General features: G+C 40.2%; 1 protein-coding gene across 3 annotated transcripts in view; it reads left to right on the forward strand.

The window, feature by feature from the left end:
* Positions 1-15,566, forward strand: part of LOC133664592 (oocyte zinc finger protein XlCOF6-like) — a 225,970-nt gene that overhangs the window by 178,501 nt on the left and 31,903 nt on the right. For 2 of the 3 annotated variants that reach the window (XM_062069342.1, XM_062069345.1), the window contains exons 1-2: positions 3,013-3,666; positions 9,352-9,642. The exons of the other annotated variant lie outside the window; for it this stretch is intronic. In XM_062069342.1, coding sequence (XP_061925326.1) covers positions 3,558-3,666; positions 9,352-9,642 — 400 coding nt within the window. In that variant the 5' untranslated portion in view covers positions 3,013-3,557. Of the gene's footprint in view, positions 1-3,012; positions 3,667-9,351; positions 9,643-15,566 lie in introns of those variants that run through there. 3 annotated transcript variants of the gene reach the window in all.

The following is a 15,566-nucleotide window of genomic DNA, read 5'->3' on the forward strand; positions in this document are numbered from 1 at the left end:
ATGCAAAAATTTGGATCAGTGTGCTATGCTTACCAGCAACAAGCCAAGGGCAAGCTAGACTCTAGGTGTGAGCAGGGTGTTTTTGTGGGTTACGATAAAAACAGCCCAGCCTACCTAGTGTACTACCCAGAACAAGAGAAAGTTCAGAAACATAGATTGGTAAAATTCACAACCAAAACTGCAACAGAAAAAGAAACACAAACATGTGAGTCATACATGGGGTATGGTGATGTACAACCCAGGGTTAATGAAAGAGAAATTTGTGTTGATGATGACAAGGTTGAAAATGTACCAGATCAAGGTTTACAGGGTGTTTCTGAGACTTTACCTGAACAGACTGAACGCACACAGCCGGATAGAGTCACTGACACTGTAAACAGAAGGAACCCATCGCGAACCAGGAGGAGGCCGGTTCACTTACAGGAGTTTGAGACTGAGGATACAATGGACAAATTTGTAACATGCGTGGACTCTTGCTACAGAGCAGTATGTGACATTCCTCAAACCTACAAGGAAGCGATAATGTCAAACAAATCAAGGCAGTGGAAAAATGCTATGGATGATGAGGTGAAGTCACTGGAGGAAAACGACACCTTTAGCCTCACCCATTTGCCACCGGGCAAACAGGCAGTGGGGGGAAAATGGGTCTATGCCCTCAAGAGTGACATTGACGGAACAGATAAATACAAAGCGAGGTTCGTAGCGAAAGGCTACAGTCAGAAAAAGGGAACTGACTACAAAGAGACATTTTCACCCACAGCAGACATGACAAGTGTGAGGGTGATCATGCAAAAGGCGGCACAAGAGGAGCTAGTGCTGCACCAGCTTGATGTAAAGACTGCTTATCTTCATGCCCCGATCGATTGCGAAATTTATATCGAACAGCCAGAAGGCTATGAGAAAGAATCAGTCACAGGTGAAAAGCTAGTGTGTAAATTGCACAAGTCTCTCTATGGTTTGAAACAGTCCGGTAGAAATTGGAATGCAATGTTGCACACATGTCTAACTGAGAATGGTTTTGTACAAAATTCTGCTGATCATTGTGTGTACTCACGAGAGGAGCATTATGAGAAAGTGATTTTACTTGTATGGGTAGACGATCTCATCATAGCATCTAAAAACAATGGTGTACTCAACAGTGTGAAAATGATGCTCACTGAAAGATTCAAAATGAAGGATCTAGGAAAATTGAAACATTTTCTGGGAATAGATTTTGACCAAACAAATGGTAAAGTCACAATGTCTCAAGAGAGATATGTTCACAAAATCTTAGAGAGATTTGAAATGCAAAATTGCAAGTCCAGAGAGACTCCATGTGAACCAAAACTAGAGTACACAGGTGATGCAGACAAAATGACAGATCAAAGAAGGTTCAGGGAGGCTGTTGGAAGCCTAATCTACTTGTCCACATGCACACGTCCAGACATAAGTTTTGTGGTCAGTAAATTATCCCAATACTTTGCTGAGCCAACAGTCGAACACTGGAACACAGTAAAACATGTGTTTAGATACCTCAAAGGTACAGCAGAAAACAAGTTATGTTTCAAAGGAAATAAAACTGAAAAACTGGGATTGAGAGTGTACAGTGACGCTGACTGGGCGTCAGATGTGTCTGACAGGAGAAGCACATCAGGTTATTGTGCTAGTCTAAGCGAAGGTAGCTCTCTAATCTCATGGAAAACAAGAAAACAAGCTACTGTTGCTTTATCTACATGTGAGGCAGAGTACATGTCTTTGGCATCAGCCATTCAAGAATGTATCTACCTAGGACAGCTACTCAGAGACATTGACAAATACCCTTATACACAAACAAAGGTATTTGAAGATAATCAAGGCACTATTGCACTAGCCAAAAACCCAGTGAACAGGCAACGGTGTAAACACATAGATATCAAATACCATTTCATAAGGGAAACTATAAAAAGTGGCAGAGTGATTTTGGAGTACTGTCCTACAGAAAATATGATTGCCGATGTTCTGACAAAGCCAGCCACCAAGATGAAGCTAAAAAGGTTCAAACAGGACATGTTTGGCAATTAGAAGTGCAGTGTGTTTTTCTGTTTATTGGGGAAGGGACAACATGTGATCCCTATTTTCTTTTCTTGCATTGTAATTTTTTTCTCAAGGTAACCAATTGAGTTAATGGCGAGTGGGGGTGTTAAATGTTGTGTTTGGAGTGCGCCCTTACTCATTGCATTACGGTACCTATTGTGTTGTGCTGTATGTTCTATATGTTTACGGTACGTACACAGGATGTGACGTAATTACGCTCTCATTGTGAGACGCGCCATTTTCAGCCGCTACTTGTAATAAATATGCCATTAGGCTAAAGATTAAGAGTATTACTTTATTCTCCGATACGTGTGGACACTGTGCACTGAAACGTGACACGGGTGTTACCATTTAGTGGTCAATTGTACGGAATATGTACTTCACTATGCAACCTACTAATAAAAGTCTCAATCAATCAATCAATCAAAGAAAGGTCCGCACACACCGCCACAGCAGTGTGAAAAAGAGCGCTTGCTCGAAACGTCATACTTAAATAAAATAAATCCTGATCAATGTAAAATGTGCAAAACAGACAATTTCCAGTTTCTTCAAAAACATTTGCCATTAAACAGCTGGCACACAAGGACAAAACAGAAATGTTGATTATATGGATGTTAACAATGTCCATGTGAATGTCCATGTAAGATGAAAGTCAATGCCCGTAAATGTCCTTCATGGAGTGTTAGGGCCAGGGGACGTCCTGGTGACACTTCTGATTGATAATAAAGAAAAGAAGAACACTAGGAAACACGTATTAGGAGTATGTTAGAAGCACAGCCTGTGGTGAAAAAATTAAATACAAATAATAATAATAAAAATAAATAAAAATTATATATATATATATATATATATATATATATATATATATATATATATATATATATATATATATATATATAATACAAAATAAAAATACAATAAAAAGCTTAGTCACTCACCTATTTCTTTCTCCAGGGAAACTTTCTGCTGCTCTTCCTGCGACCACAAAGAGCGGTCCTAGTGCCCTCCACATGGTCCTAGTGCCTCCATGTACCCTAACCGCCATTAAACAGAAAAAAAAGAACGACGAAGCCGACTTGGAAGTGGTCCATTGAAAGGTTGCTAGCGCGACCTCCTGTACTGTAGAATGTAGTATGGACCATAGGACAGGACGAAGAAGTCCCGTTAAGAAGCTGTGGAGGCCTAAGATGCTCTACTAGTCTGCTGGAAATCCAAAGAAGACGAAGGAGTAAAAATCAAAATGGCGTTTGACAGAGAAGGCCTAAACGTGGCCACTGGCCATTATTGTTTCTCTATTTGTATTTAGTGCATACATGTCGTGTAGTAGATGAAACATTGTTAGTCATTGTTTGTATCCGGATACATTAGTCTGAGCGCACTTTATGTGCTAGCTTAGCTTGCTAGTTAGCTTAGCTTGTTAGCTGCTAACAAAGAGACGCGGACGTTATCAACACATCGCTAAGTAGAGATCAAATGTGAGTGTAAAGTGTTGTGATTGTGTGAAAATGTGCGAAAGAACGATAGCAAAGTATGAGGAGGAACTTTGTCCAACAAAAGAGGAGAAGGAGCGACAACATCAACTTATGGACGCCCAAGTTGTGTTACACAGAACAGGTTTGTTTACTTCTTACTCTCACATCTTTACTAACTTTATATTTCATTACTAACACATTTCTTCAATTGGAAGATGCTTTGTCTTGTGGGGATGATGCAATGCTTTGATTTAGATTCTTCATGAAAACGAGACAGTTTGAGGTTGATGTTCCTCTCAGTTTGTAACAATGTGTGATTGATTGATTGAAGGAGTTATGAGACGTTTGCATAGTAAAGGGTACAGTTTCATCACGGTTTATATTATATATATTATATATATTAAAAAAGGACTCAGAATTGCCCACTTGAACATCTGTAGTCTGAAAAACAGGGTAATTGAGTTGAGTAAAATAATGTTTGAAAATGATCTACATATAGTAGCAATTTCTGAAACTCATTTGGATGATTCAATTGACAATACTGAAATATTTATACAAGGTTACAATATAATTAGACTTGATAGAAACAAACACGGGGGAGGAGTAGCCTTTTATGTACAAGGCCACATTCCAATAAAGCAAAGAGGAGATCTGGACTTGACAGATGTAGAAGCAATCTGGATCCAGGTTCACTTGCCACATCTAAAGCCATTACTAATCTGCTGCTGCTATAGACCACCTTCCTCTGATGCAGCATATCTTGAAAAAATGTGTGCAATGCTTCAGAATGTTTCTGACACAGACAGAGAAATTTATTTCTTAGGTGACTTAAATATTGACTGGCTCTCAAAAAACTGCCCTATGAAAAGAAAGCTTAATGACACTGCCACTGTATGTAACCTAACTCAAATGATAAATCTACCAACCAGAATAAATATGAACAATTCAGGTGTATTGTCTTCAACTTGCATAGATCATCTTTTTACTAATTCAGTAGATAAATGCTCAAAGGTTGTTTCTGTGCCAATTGGATTTAGTGATCATAACATGATTGCTATAGCAAGAAAAGTGAAAGTCCCCAAAGTTGGACCTACAATTATGTATAAGAGACTCTACAAACATTTCTGTGATAATGCCTTTATTGAAGACGTACATAACATACAGTGGGACAGTGTATTTGAGTCAAAGCATACTGAAGCAGCTCTGCATGAATTCATGAAGTCATTTTCTTCTGTCTGTGATAAGCATGCACCCATCAAGAAGCTCACCGTCAGATCTGTCAAAGCCCCTTGGCTTGACTCTGACCTGAGAAACTTGATGAAAGATAGAGATATACGGAAAAGAGTTGCAGTAGATTCAGGTAGCTCAGAGGACTGGCTAGCATATCGCTCTTTAAGAAACAAAGTCACCAAATTAAATAAACAGAAAAAAAGGGTGTACTACCAATCTAGAATAGAAGAAATTAAACATGATGGAAAACAACTTTGGAGTACTCTCAATCAAATCATGGGTAGAGATAAAATGGGAAAAACACCAGCATTTATTGAATCAGGTGAAGGCTTTATCACCAAGCCCAAAGAAATTGCTGATTACTTCAACAATTATTTCATAAGTAAAGTTGATACTATAAGAAATGGCATGCTGCCTGTAAATTGTATTCTATCTGAGTCACTTATTAAAAATGATATCATGCAGGACAAAAAATGTAAATTTGAATTCTCAGTCACTAATGTATTGGAAATTGAAAATCTATTGTCTGAGTTGAAATCTGACAAACCTTGTGGTCATGATAATCTAGATAGTAGACTTTTAAAATTGTCAGCTGGAATAATAGCCAGTCCGATATGTTATATTTTTAACTTAAGTTTTAAAGAAGGAATCTATCCTCAAATATGGAAGGTTGCTAGAGTAACTCCTCTACCAAAAAATAGGAAAGAAGCATTCACTGGATCGAATAGTAGGCCAATTAGCATTTTACCAGTATTAGGAAAATTAATGGAAACAATTATATTTAAGCAAATTCAAAATTATTTCTCTATAAATGACATTAATTCAGACTTTCAACATGCATATAAAACTGGCCATTCAACATGCACAGCTCTCACACAATTAACAGATGACTGGCTAAAACAAATTGACGGTAAATTATTAGTTGGCACAGTGCTATTAGATTTTAGTGCTGCTTTTGATATTATTGACCACAAACTACTACTTATAAAACTGTCTGCTTATGGTTTTAAACTCTCAGCGATTAACTGGATGAAAAGCTACCTAGTCAACAGACAGCAATGTGTCATGTTCAATGGAACCCTTTCAAATATTAAAACATTATATTGTGGTATTCCCCAGGGAAGTTGCCTGGGACCTTTATTATACTCAATATTTGTAAATGATATGTCATGTATTTTAAAGAATGGTTGCTGTGCAATTTACGCAGATGACACAACAATATATGCTTATGCTGATAATTGCACAGACCTGAGCAGTATACTACAAGACAAGGTTATGCAGATTTCTAAATGGGTTACAGAAAATAAGATGAAACTTAATATTTCCAAAACAAAATGTCTTGTTATTTGCTCAAAACATGCTCATAGAAAAGAACACATATTGAATGTTTCTTTGAACGGAGTTCATATTGAACAAGTTAAAGAAGCCAGGTTGCTGGGAGTTACAATAGATGAAAGACTATCTTGGGCCACTCACATTAATAACATAGTAAAAAAAATGAGCAGAAGCATCTCAATCATAAGAAGAAGTGCCTATTTTTTAACTAACACAACTACGAAACAAGTTATACAATCCCTTGTATTGTCACATATTGACTACTGCCCAGCAATTTGGTCCAATGCATCTAAACAAGAACTCAATAAAATCCAGCTTACCCAAAACAGAGCTGCCAGACTAGCTCTCCATTGCTCATTTAGGACCGGCGTTGAGATCATGCATAATGAATTGTCATGGATGAGAGTTGGTGAAAGACTAGCGTGTAGTTTGATTCTATTTTTAAAAACAATCTATACATACCATAAACCTTCATATCTGTATTCTCAGCTGTTGCTTGCTAGTGAAAGTCACAACTATGGTACCAGGTTAGCCCTAAGAGGTGCTTTCACCCGTCTTAAACCCAAAAGTGATGTTTTGAAAAAGACTGTAATGTATAGGGCAATCACTTACTGGAATCGACTTCCACAATATTTGGTATCAATCACCAGCAGAGTGGGTTTTAAGAATAGACTAAGAGGAGAAGTATTGCGGAAAGAGATTATTCTAGATTGTACCTAATGTCATGACTGTTTTTATTGACTATTTTATTGATTATGGGACAAGCAGTAGAAAATGGTGGAGGGAACTTTTTTCGTCACTTATTGTTTGTCTTTGGTACACTAATGTATATATTTTAGGCCATTGGTTCTTTGTTTTTTTGTTTTTTTTGCAAAAATATATATATATCTATTTTTATATTGCTCTTTTTATCTTTGTTATGAACAATATTATGTAAACTCGAAGTTATTATTATTTTTTTTGGTTCTTTGTTGTTGCTATTTTTGTATTACAACATTTTATTATTTGATCATGTTGTACTGCATTTTAATCTTTTGTTTTGTGATTGTGTGATGTTTTTGCCTGGACCCCAGGAAGAATAGTCTCCACTGCGGTGTAGACTAATGGGGATCCTTAATAAACTAAACTAACATCACGGTACACATTCACTGCTACAAGAAAGCCTGAGATGGTTTCAATGGAAATATTTGTTTAACTCACACAGAACACAGTACTATGTAGAAAGTAGCATTTAAAGTACAAAAATACTGCTAGAAAATAAAATTGAAAAAAATCAAAAGGCTTTTTCTATTCCCAGTTACAACCTGTAATGTATTTTCAACGCGGCTTTGAAGGAAGTAAGGGATTTACACTCCTTTATGGCTATTGATAGGGAGTTCCACATTTTGGTGGTATAGCAGGCAAACAAATTAGAACATTTTTTGGAGTGAAATCTGGGTTGAATGTGATTTGTACAACTACCTCTGGTGTTATAATGGTGAATATATTTTACATTGTGGAAGTATCTAGTCAGCCGCATGGGTATTATAGTGGAATGGTGTATGTTAGTGTATGGTATCAGATTGATACCCAAATTTGTGGTATCACCTAAAACTAATGTAAAGTATCAAACAACAGATGAATCAGTGATTATTACCTTATAACAGAAGTTAAGATAGAACATGTTAAAGGAGAAAGTAAGCAGATATTAACAGTAAATGAACAAGTAGATTAATAATCAATTTTCTACCACTTGTCCTTGATAGTTTTGACAAAATAATAGAATATAAATGACGCAATATGTTACTGCATATGTCAGCAGACTAAATTAGGAGCTTTTGTTTGTTTACTTACTACTAAAAGACAAGTTTTCTAGTATGTTCACTATTTTATTTAAGGACAAACTTGCAATAATAAACATATGTTTAATGTACCCTAAGATTTTTTGTTAAAATAAAGCAAATAATGCCCTTTATGTGGTACGGAAAGTATCGAAATACATTTTGGTACCAAAATATCGGTATCGGGACAACACTAGTAAGAACAGAATTTGTCGGTTGATTCTTTGACTACCTTAGTAGTAATTTTTTCACTGGAGAGATTAGTCTCTGCGATGCAGCCAAGATAGGTAATCACATTTTTGTTTGTTATAATATTGTCACCCACTTTGACTGTGAAGTTATCTACTTTTCTGAGGTTAGGAATTGACCCAAAAACCTGTGTACTTGCAAGTACCAGGTGAGTCTTAATGTGCCAATTTGTCATTGAATGTCTTGCTAGTCTAGGTCTTGAGGATTGTAGCTTTGCTTGTTTTGTGGCTGTCAGCATTGATTCTATGTTTTTTACGGGTACAGAAAATGATGGAATGATCACTTAAGCCGCATACAGTAGTTCCACTTGTTGTGATCTTAGACTGGTCAGAAATAACAACAAGGTCTATGAAGGTTTAAAAGGACTCACTCACCCTGGTAGTTTGCTTAATGAGCTAAGTGAGGCAATGTTGGTGGCACATATCTGTGTTCCAGTCTCCAAGAAGATGTAAAGCTGTATCAACATGTTTACACAAAACTCACACAGTCACCAAATACATTTTTATACCGTAATCAAATCTAATTAAAGTTATAATTTCACTTTCTGATTCTGACTTACATGCATCAATAAGTGAAAGTAAATATTTATTTTTAATAACCAGAGTAGTCAACACTTGAATTATTAAAAGAACATAAAAGTGACTGAATTTCCTTCAGCGTGTCGTAGATGGTCTCCAATTCCTAAAGAGGAATTGTTGATGGAGATACTCCATGAAACACCACATAGTAAAACATGTTTTTGTTAAAAGTTCCTTTTGGCCCAGCCAACAAAATGACCAACAAAAAGTATTCTGCGTGATAACAAACACATACCATGAATGTTTTTTTTAAGTGATTTTGGAATTAGATTTTTTTTTATTTCCATGATATTGAAGTCATGGTAATGACAATGTCAATATTTACACACTTTACATCAGTGAAGTTTAGAATGCCTCATTTAATGCTGCCTCGTACTTATAAAAACTTTTCAAATTGACCCCCATAAAATTTCCAAGTCTGTTTTTGTACTCACTGTACCACTTTTGAATTAATTTTAGGAAAAAAGGAGGTATTTCCCGTGTTTTTATTGGTTGTTTTGCTACACACTTTTAACACAACACACAAAAGAACACAAATAATGTCATTGTGTTAACAGTGTCAGTTCAAAAATATTTCTATTCTCTCTTAATCTTATTTACTTATTTACCCAACAGATGTCCAGCAGCCCCCTCACATTAAAGAGGAAGAGGAGAATCCACAGCCTCCCCACATTAAAGAGGAAGAGGAGGATCCTCAGCCTCCCCACATTAAAGAGGAAGAGGAGGATCCACAGCCCCCCCACATTAAAGAGGAAGAGGAGGAAGTGTGGATCACTCAGGAGGGAGAGTGTCTTCTAGGGCAGGAGGAGGATGATGTCACCAAGTTTCCACTGACTGTTGTCTCTGTGAAGACTGAAGAGCATGAAGACAAACCACCTGAGTCCTCACAGCTTCATCACAGTCCAAGTAAGCACAACATCCACATATCATTTTATTCTCAGGGCATTCAATCCATCACAACTGGACTGTTCACTTTGTCTTAGAAGACGTTTGTCCTCTCATCCAAGTAGGCTTCATCACTTCATGCTCATAGACTTCAAGTCTTAAATCTAATCACTGGAATTTAGAAGGGAACTCCACTTTTTTGGGGAATTTTTTCTATTGTTCACAATCATTATGAAAGACATGACGATGGATATATATATATTTTTTAAATCACATTCTAACTCATAAATGTAAATGAAAGTCCACTTGCAATGGAGCCAATGGGAGGTCCTCTATAACCATCCAAAAAGCGCTAACAATACGCCATTTGCATTTTGTGGCTTGAATACCAACCAAGTATTAGTGATATTGTTATTATAAGTGCTAACGCAGACAAACTATTTATAGCTTGTGTGTCTATGTTGACATCACTCCAAGTCCAACTCCTTCCTTGCTTCGGTGCTGGTGAAAGATTATTCCAGATCATGAATCGTGCCTCTCACCTGGATAGTAGAAGGATGAGGACGTACTCTTGACAAGTTGGTACCATTTGACAGCCAATTTAGACCCGGCAATGACGAGCGACGCAAAAAGACGCTGGGCTTCACCCCCCTTTTCCGTGAGACAATTTTGAGTAATTCTTTATCTAAACGGGAATATAACAACATTCTATCAGTCTGCATCTTTGTGACAGCAGACCTTGTACAGTAAGTGATTTGATATTATAATTGTTGGCTCTCATTAAGTCTGCAGTGTGTAATATTCAGTGATATTGTTAAAAAAAAAAAACCAACGTTGTGATGCGTTTTTGAAATAAATGCGCTAATGAGCAAAAATGCGTAAATATTACCTTACTTTTCGGACCATAGGGCGCACCGTATTATAAGGCGTACTGCCGATGAATGGTCTATTTTGTTTTAGTTTTATTATTTTTCATACATATATATAAGTCACACTGGATTATAAAGCACATTAAAGGAGTCCTATTATTATTATTTTTTTCTAAACGTAAAACATTTCCTTTTGGTCTACATAACATGTAATGGTGGTTCTTTGGTCAAAATGTTGCATAGATGATGTTTTACAGATCATCTTCAAGCCGCTTTCTGTCGTTTCAGGATGCACCGTTTTGTGGGCGGTCTTATTTACGTGGCTCACCTTCGACAGCGTCTTCTCCCCGTCATCTTTCTTGTAGCGGTGTAGCGCACAAGGACGGGAGTGGAAGAAGTGTCAAAAGATGGAGCTAACTGTTTTAATGACATTCACACTTTACTTCAATCAATAACGGAGCAGCATCTCCTCATCCGTAGCTCACTAGTGCAACAACAACGCCCGAAATGTGTCCCGTGAAAACCGTCCGACCGGAACTCTCATAACTAAAGTCCCGTGGGTGAATAATGTAAACTCACTACACCGGTATGTTTTAGCTCGTTCATGGCGAGTTTACTGACAGATATAAGTAAGAACTTTAAAGGCCTACTGAAAGCCACTACTACCGACCACGCAGTCTGATAGTTTATACATCAATGATGAAATCTTAACATTGCAACACATGCCAATACGGCCGGGTTAACTTATAAAGTGTAATTTTAAATTTCCCGTGAAACTTTCGGTTGAAAACGTCTATGTATGATGACGTTTGCGCGTGACGTCGATGGTTGAAACGGAAGTATTGGGACACATTGTATCCCAATACAAACAGCTCTGTTTTCATCGAACAATTCCACAGTATTCTGGACATCTGTGTTGGTGAATCTTTTGCAATTTGTTTAATGAACAATGGAGACTGCAAAGAAGAAAGCTGTAGGTGGGATCGGTGTATTAGCGGCTGGCTGCAGCAACACAACCAGGAGGACTTTGACTTGGAGAGCAGACGCGCTATCCAACGCTAGCCGCCGACCGCATCGATTTTTCGGGTGAAGTCCTTCGTCGCGCCGTCGATCGCTGGAACGCAGGTGAGCACGGGTGTTGATGAGCAGATGAGGGCTGGCGTAGGTGGAGCGCTAATGTTTCTATCATAGCTCTGACGAGGTCCCATAGCTAAGTTAGCTTCAATGGCGTCGTTAGCAACAGGATTGCTAGGTTTCGACAGGCGGCACAGCATTAAACGTGTAGTTACAGGTCCAGTGTTTGGTTCGGTGTCTCCTGATAGTAGTATTGTTGATCTTCTGTCTATCCTTCCAGTCAGGGGCTTATTTATTTTGTTTCTATATGCATTTAAGCACGATGCTATCACGTTAGCTCCGTAGCTAAAGTGTTTTGCCGATGTATTGTCGTGGAGATAAAAGTCACTGTGAATGTCCATTTCGCGTTCTCGACTCTCATTTTCAAGAGGATATAGTACCCGAGGTGGTTTGAAATACAAATCCGTGATCCACAATAGAAAAAGGAGAAAGTGTGGAATCCAATGAACCCTTGTACCTAAGTTACGGTCAGAGCGAAAAAAGATACGTCCTGCACTGCACTCTAGTCCTTCACTCTCACGTTCCTCATCCACGAATATTTCATCCTCGCTCAAATTAATGGGGTAATCGTCGCTTTCTCGGTCCGAATCGCTCTCGCTGCTGGTGTAAACAATGGGGAAATGTGAGGAGCCTTTCAACCTGCGACGTCACGCTACTTCCGGTACAGGCAAGGCTTTTTTTATCAGCGACCAAAAGTTGCGAACTTTATCGTCGATGTTCTCTACTAAATCCTTTCAGCAAAAATATGGCAATATCGCGAAATGATCAAGTATGACACATAGAATGGATCTGCTATCCCCGTTTAAATAAAAAAAATCATTTCAGTAGGCCTTTAAACTACTTTATATTAGAAATGGCAACAGTGGAGGATGAATGTCCCATAACTAGAAGATAGAGAAAAAGAATATGATTATCGACTATGGCATCGGCACGGACATGCGCACATTTTCAGGGCTTATGCAGATCTCAAATACAGATCAGCAGGTACCAGAAGGTAAGAAAAGTTGGTTTTGCATAATATTGTGAAACAAAACACCAGATGATACATGTCTGCTAATGGGTGCCATTTTGCGGTCCTTATACACACACCATAGTAATACTTGTATCTCTGACTACGGTAGCCATAATGTGTTGACAACCCATCAAGCGGTGCGGCTTCAAAGTCGTACTAAAACATTTTGACGGATTTTTGAGCGCCGTGTGTAATGTTCTTTATTTTCAATGGAACATATAACGTTTTGGTGTTGTTTACTGGCGTCATATTGCAGTCTACATGTATCTCTTATGTGTGACTACCATCTACTGGTCACACTTATCATTACACCATGTACCAAATAAAATTGCTTTGAGGTCAGTAAGCACAAACAGAATTATTCCGTACATTAGGCGCACCGGGTTATAAGGCGCACTTTCGAGTTTTGACAAAAAGAAAGACTTTTAAGTGCGCCATATAGTCCGAAAAATACGGTACATGAACAAAGTGAGCTTCTTGTCAGTAATTCACAATCTTTTGTTTCGGCAATCACTCCGGTTGAGGACGCATGGCTTAAAGACGTGTTAGCCTCCAGCTCCTGCTTTACTCTTCCTTTTGACATGCACCCTACCTGTATTTCACGAGCATCTAACCGCTGGTAACTTCTTTCTACTACTACGATGCATAAACAACATGCTTCATGACCGACAATGCCTCCCAAATCTGCAAAATCACAAGAAAAGGCAGAGGCCGATGCTGCAGCCGTTAGCAAATCTGAGCTGATAGCTATACTATCGGACCAAAGATCAACCTTGGTAACTGAGCTTAAAGGCCTACTGAAAGCCACTACTACCGACCACGCAGTCTGATAGTTTATATATCAATGATGAAATCTTAACATTGCAACACATGCCAATACGGCCGGGTTAACTTATAAATTGCAATTTTAAAATTCCCGCCACGTTTTTTCTTTCCAAGATGGCGGCGCGCACAGACGCAGCGGCTCACAGCTCTCCTTTTCAGTGCTCTTTCCTCCTTCTTTTCTTCTTGTTTTTTTTCCTTTTGTGCACCACCTGTACTGCAAACACCCGGTACACCCGCCAGTCACTCTTGGATATCGGGAACTCGCACCAGATATCTGTTTCGAGCGACTTTCACCACGAGTACAACATCCCAGACGACATAGCGAGAGCACCAGGCTCTCTGCGGTTTGTTGTCGGGTCTGGGAGACGGCGCAGACGGAGGAGGGAGAGGAAGCAGAAGCGTGGCCGCAGGTCCGGCGTCTTGCTCAGGCTTAGGAAACAACCCCACAAGCCACCTCTACCGAGCCTGTTCCTCTCCAATGCCAGATCCCTCGTACAGAAGATGGACGACCTGGAGTTACAACTCGCTGGAAACCGCCATGTACGGGACTGTTGTGCTATGATTATCACCGAAAACCTGGCTTCACCCGGAAATACCCGATGCTAGCATGCAGCTAGACGGCCGCACTCTGCTCCGCCGGGACAGAACTAAGGACTCCGGTAAGAGCAGAGGAGGGGGGCTCTGTATTTACGTGCATGAGAACTGGTGCAACAACGGGACAATCATTGAACAGCACTGTTGCCCGGACGTGGAGTACATGTCTGTTAGATGCCGGCCTTTTTTTCTCCCGAGAGAGCTGTCTGTTGTTATCATCACGGCTGTGTATATTCCACCGGACGCCAAAGTAAACACAGCGCTCTCTCTTCTGCTGAACACCGTCAACGAACAGCAGCGGGCCCACCCCGACGGTGTTCATATCATAGCAGGGGATTTTAATAAGGCCAATCTAAAGACTGTACTCCCTAAGTTCTACCAGCACGTGAAGTGTTCTACAAGGGGCAAGAACACCCTTGACCACGTGTATACCAACGTGAAGCACGCGTACAGAGCTACACCCCTCCCCCAGCTTGGACAGTCAGACCATCTTTCCCTCCTGCTCTCTCCTACCTACACCCCCATCAGACGCCAGGCCAGGCCCATCACAAAGACTGTTATGACCTGGCCTGACGATGCACTCCCCAAACTTCAGGACTGCTTCCAACACACAAATTGGGACCTCTTCCAACAACAGGAGCTGGAGACAGCCACAGGAACGGTGCTGGACTACATACAGTTCTGCATCGGGAATGTGACTGTGGAAAAAACCATCCGGGTTTACCCCAACAAGAAACCCTGGATGACCAGCCAAGTCCGCACACTCCTCAGGGCCCGCGACGCAGCCTTCAGGTCAGGGGACAGGGCACTGTACAGTGCTGCTAGAGCCGACCTGAAGAGAGGGATTAAAAAAGCAAAGGCGGACCACAGGAGGTGCATAGAGTCCCATCTGTCCAGCAATAACTCACGGGAGGTGTGACGGGGCATTCATGACATCACGAACTACAGAGGCTGCAATGTGACAACTGCGGATCAGAGTGCGACACTGGCAGAGGAGCTTAACTGTTTCTTTGCCCGTTTCGATACCCCCCAGCGACACTCATCTGCTCCAGCCCTGCCCCCGCCCCCACCGGGCTCCGGCACCACTCCACTCACTGTACAGGAGCACAGTGTCAGACGAGTGCTCCTGGCTGTGAACCCCAGGAAGGCTGCCGGACCAGACGGAGTACCTGGAAAGGTGCTCAGGGCGTGCGCCCACCAGCTCGCTCCCTTCACTAGGATCTTCAACCTCTCCCTGGCTCAGGCAGTCATCCCATCCTGCCTGAAGTCATCTACAATAATCCCGGTGCTGAAGAAGTCTCCCATCACCAGCCTGAATGATTACCGACCAATGGCCCTCACTCCGGTAATCATGAAGTGCTTCGAGAGACTGGTTCTCCAGCACATCAAGGACCATATCCCTCCAGACTTTGACCCCCACCAGTTCGCATACCGGGCGAACAGATCCACAGAGGACGCCATCGCTGTTGCTCTCCACTCTGCTCTGAACCACCTGGAGCAGCAGCAGAGCT

Source organism: Entelurus aequoreus, linkage group LG14 (assembly GCF_033978785.1).
Source record: "Entelurus aequoreus isolate RoL-2023_Sb linkage group LG14, RoL_Eaeq_v1.1, whole genome shotgun sequence".
NCBI classification, from domain to species: domain Eukaryota; kingdom Metazoa; phylum Chordata; class Actinopteri; order Syngnathiformes; family Syngnathidae; genus Entelurus; species Entelurus aequoreus.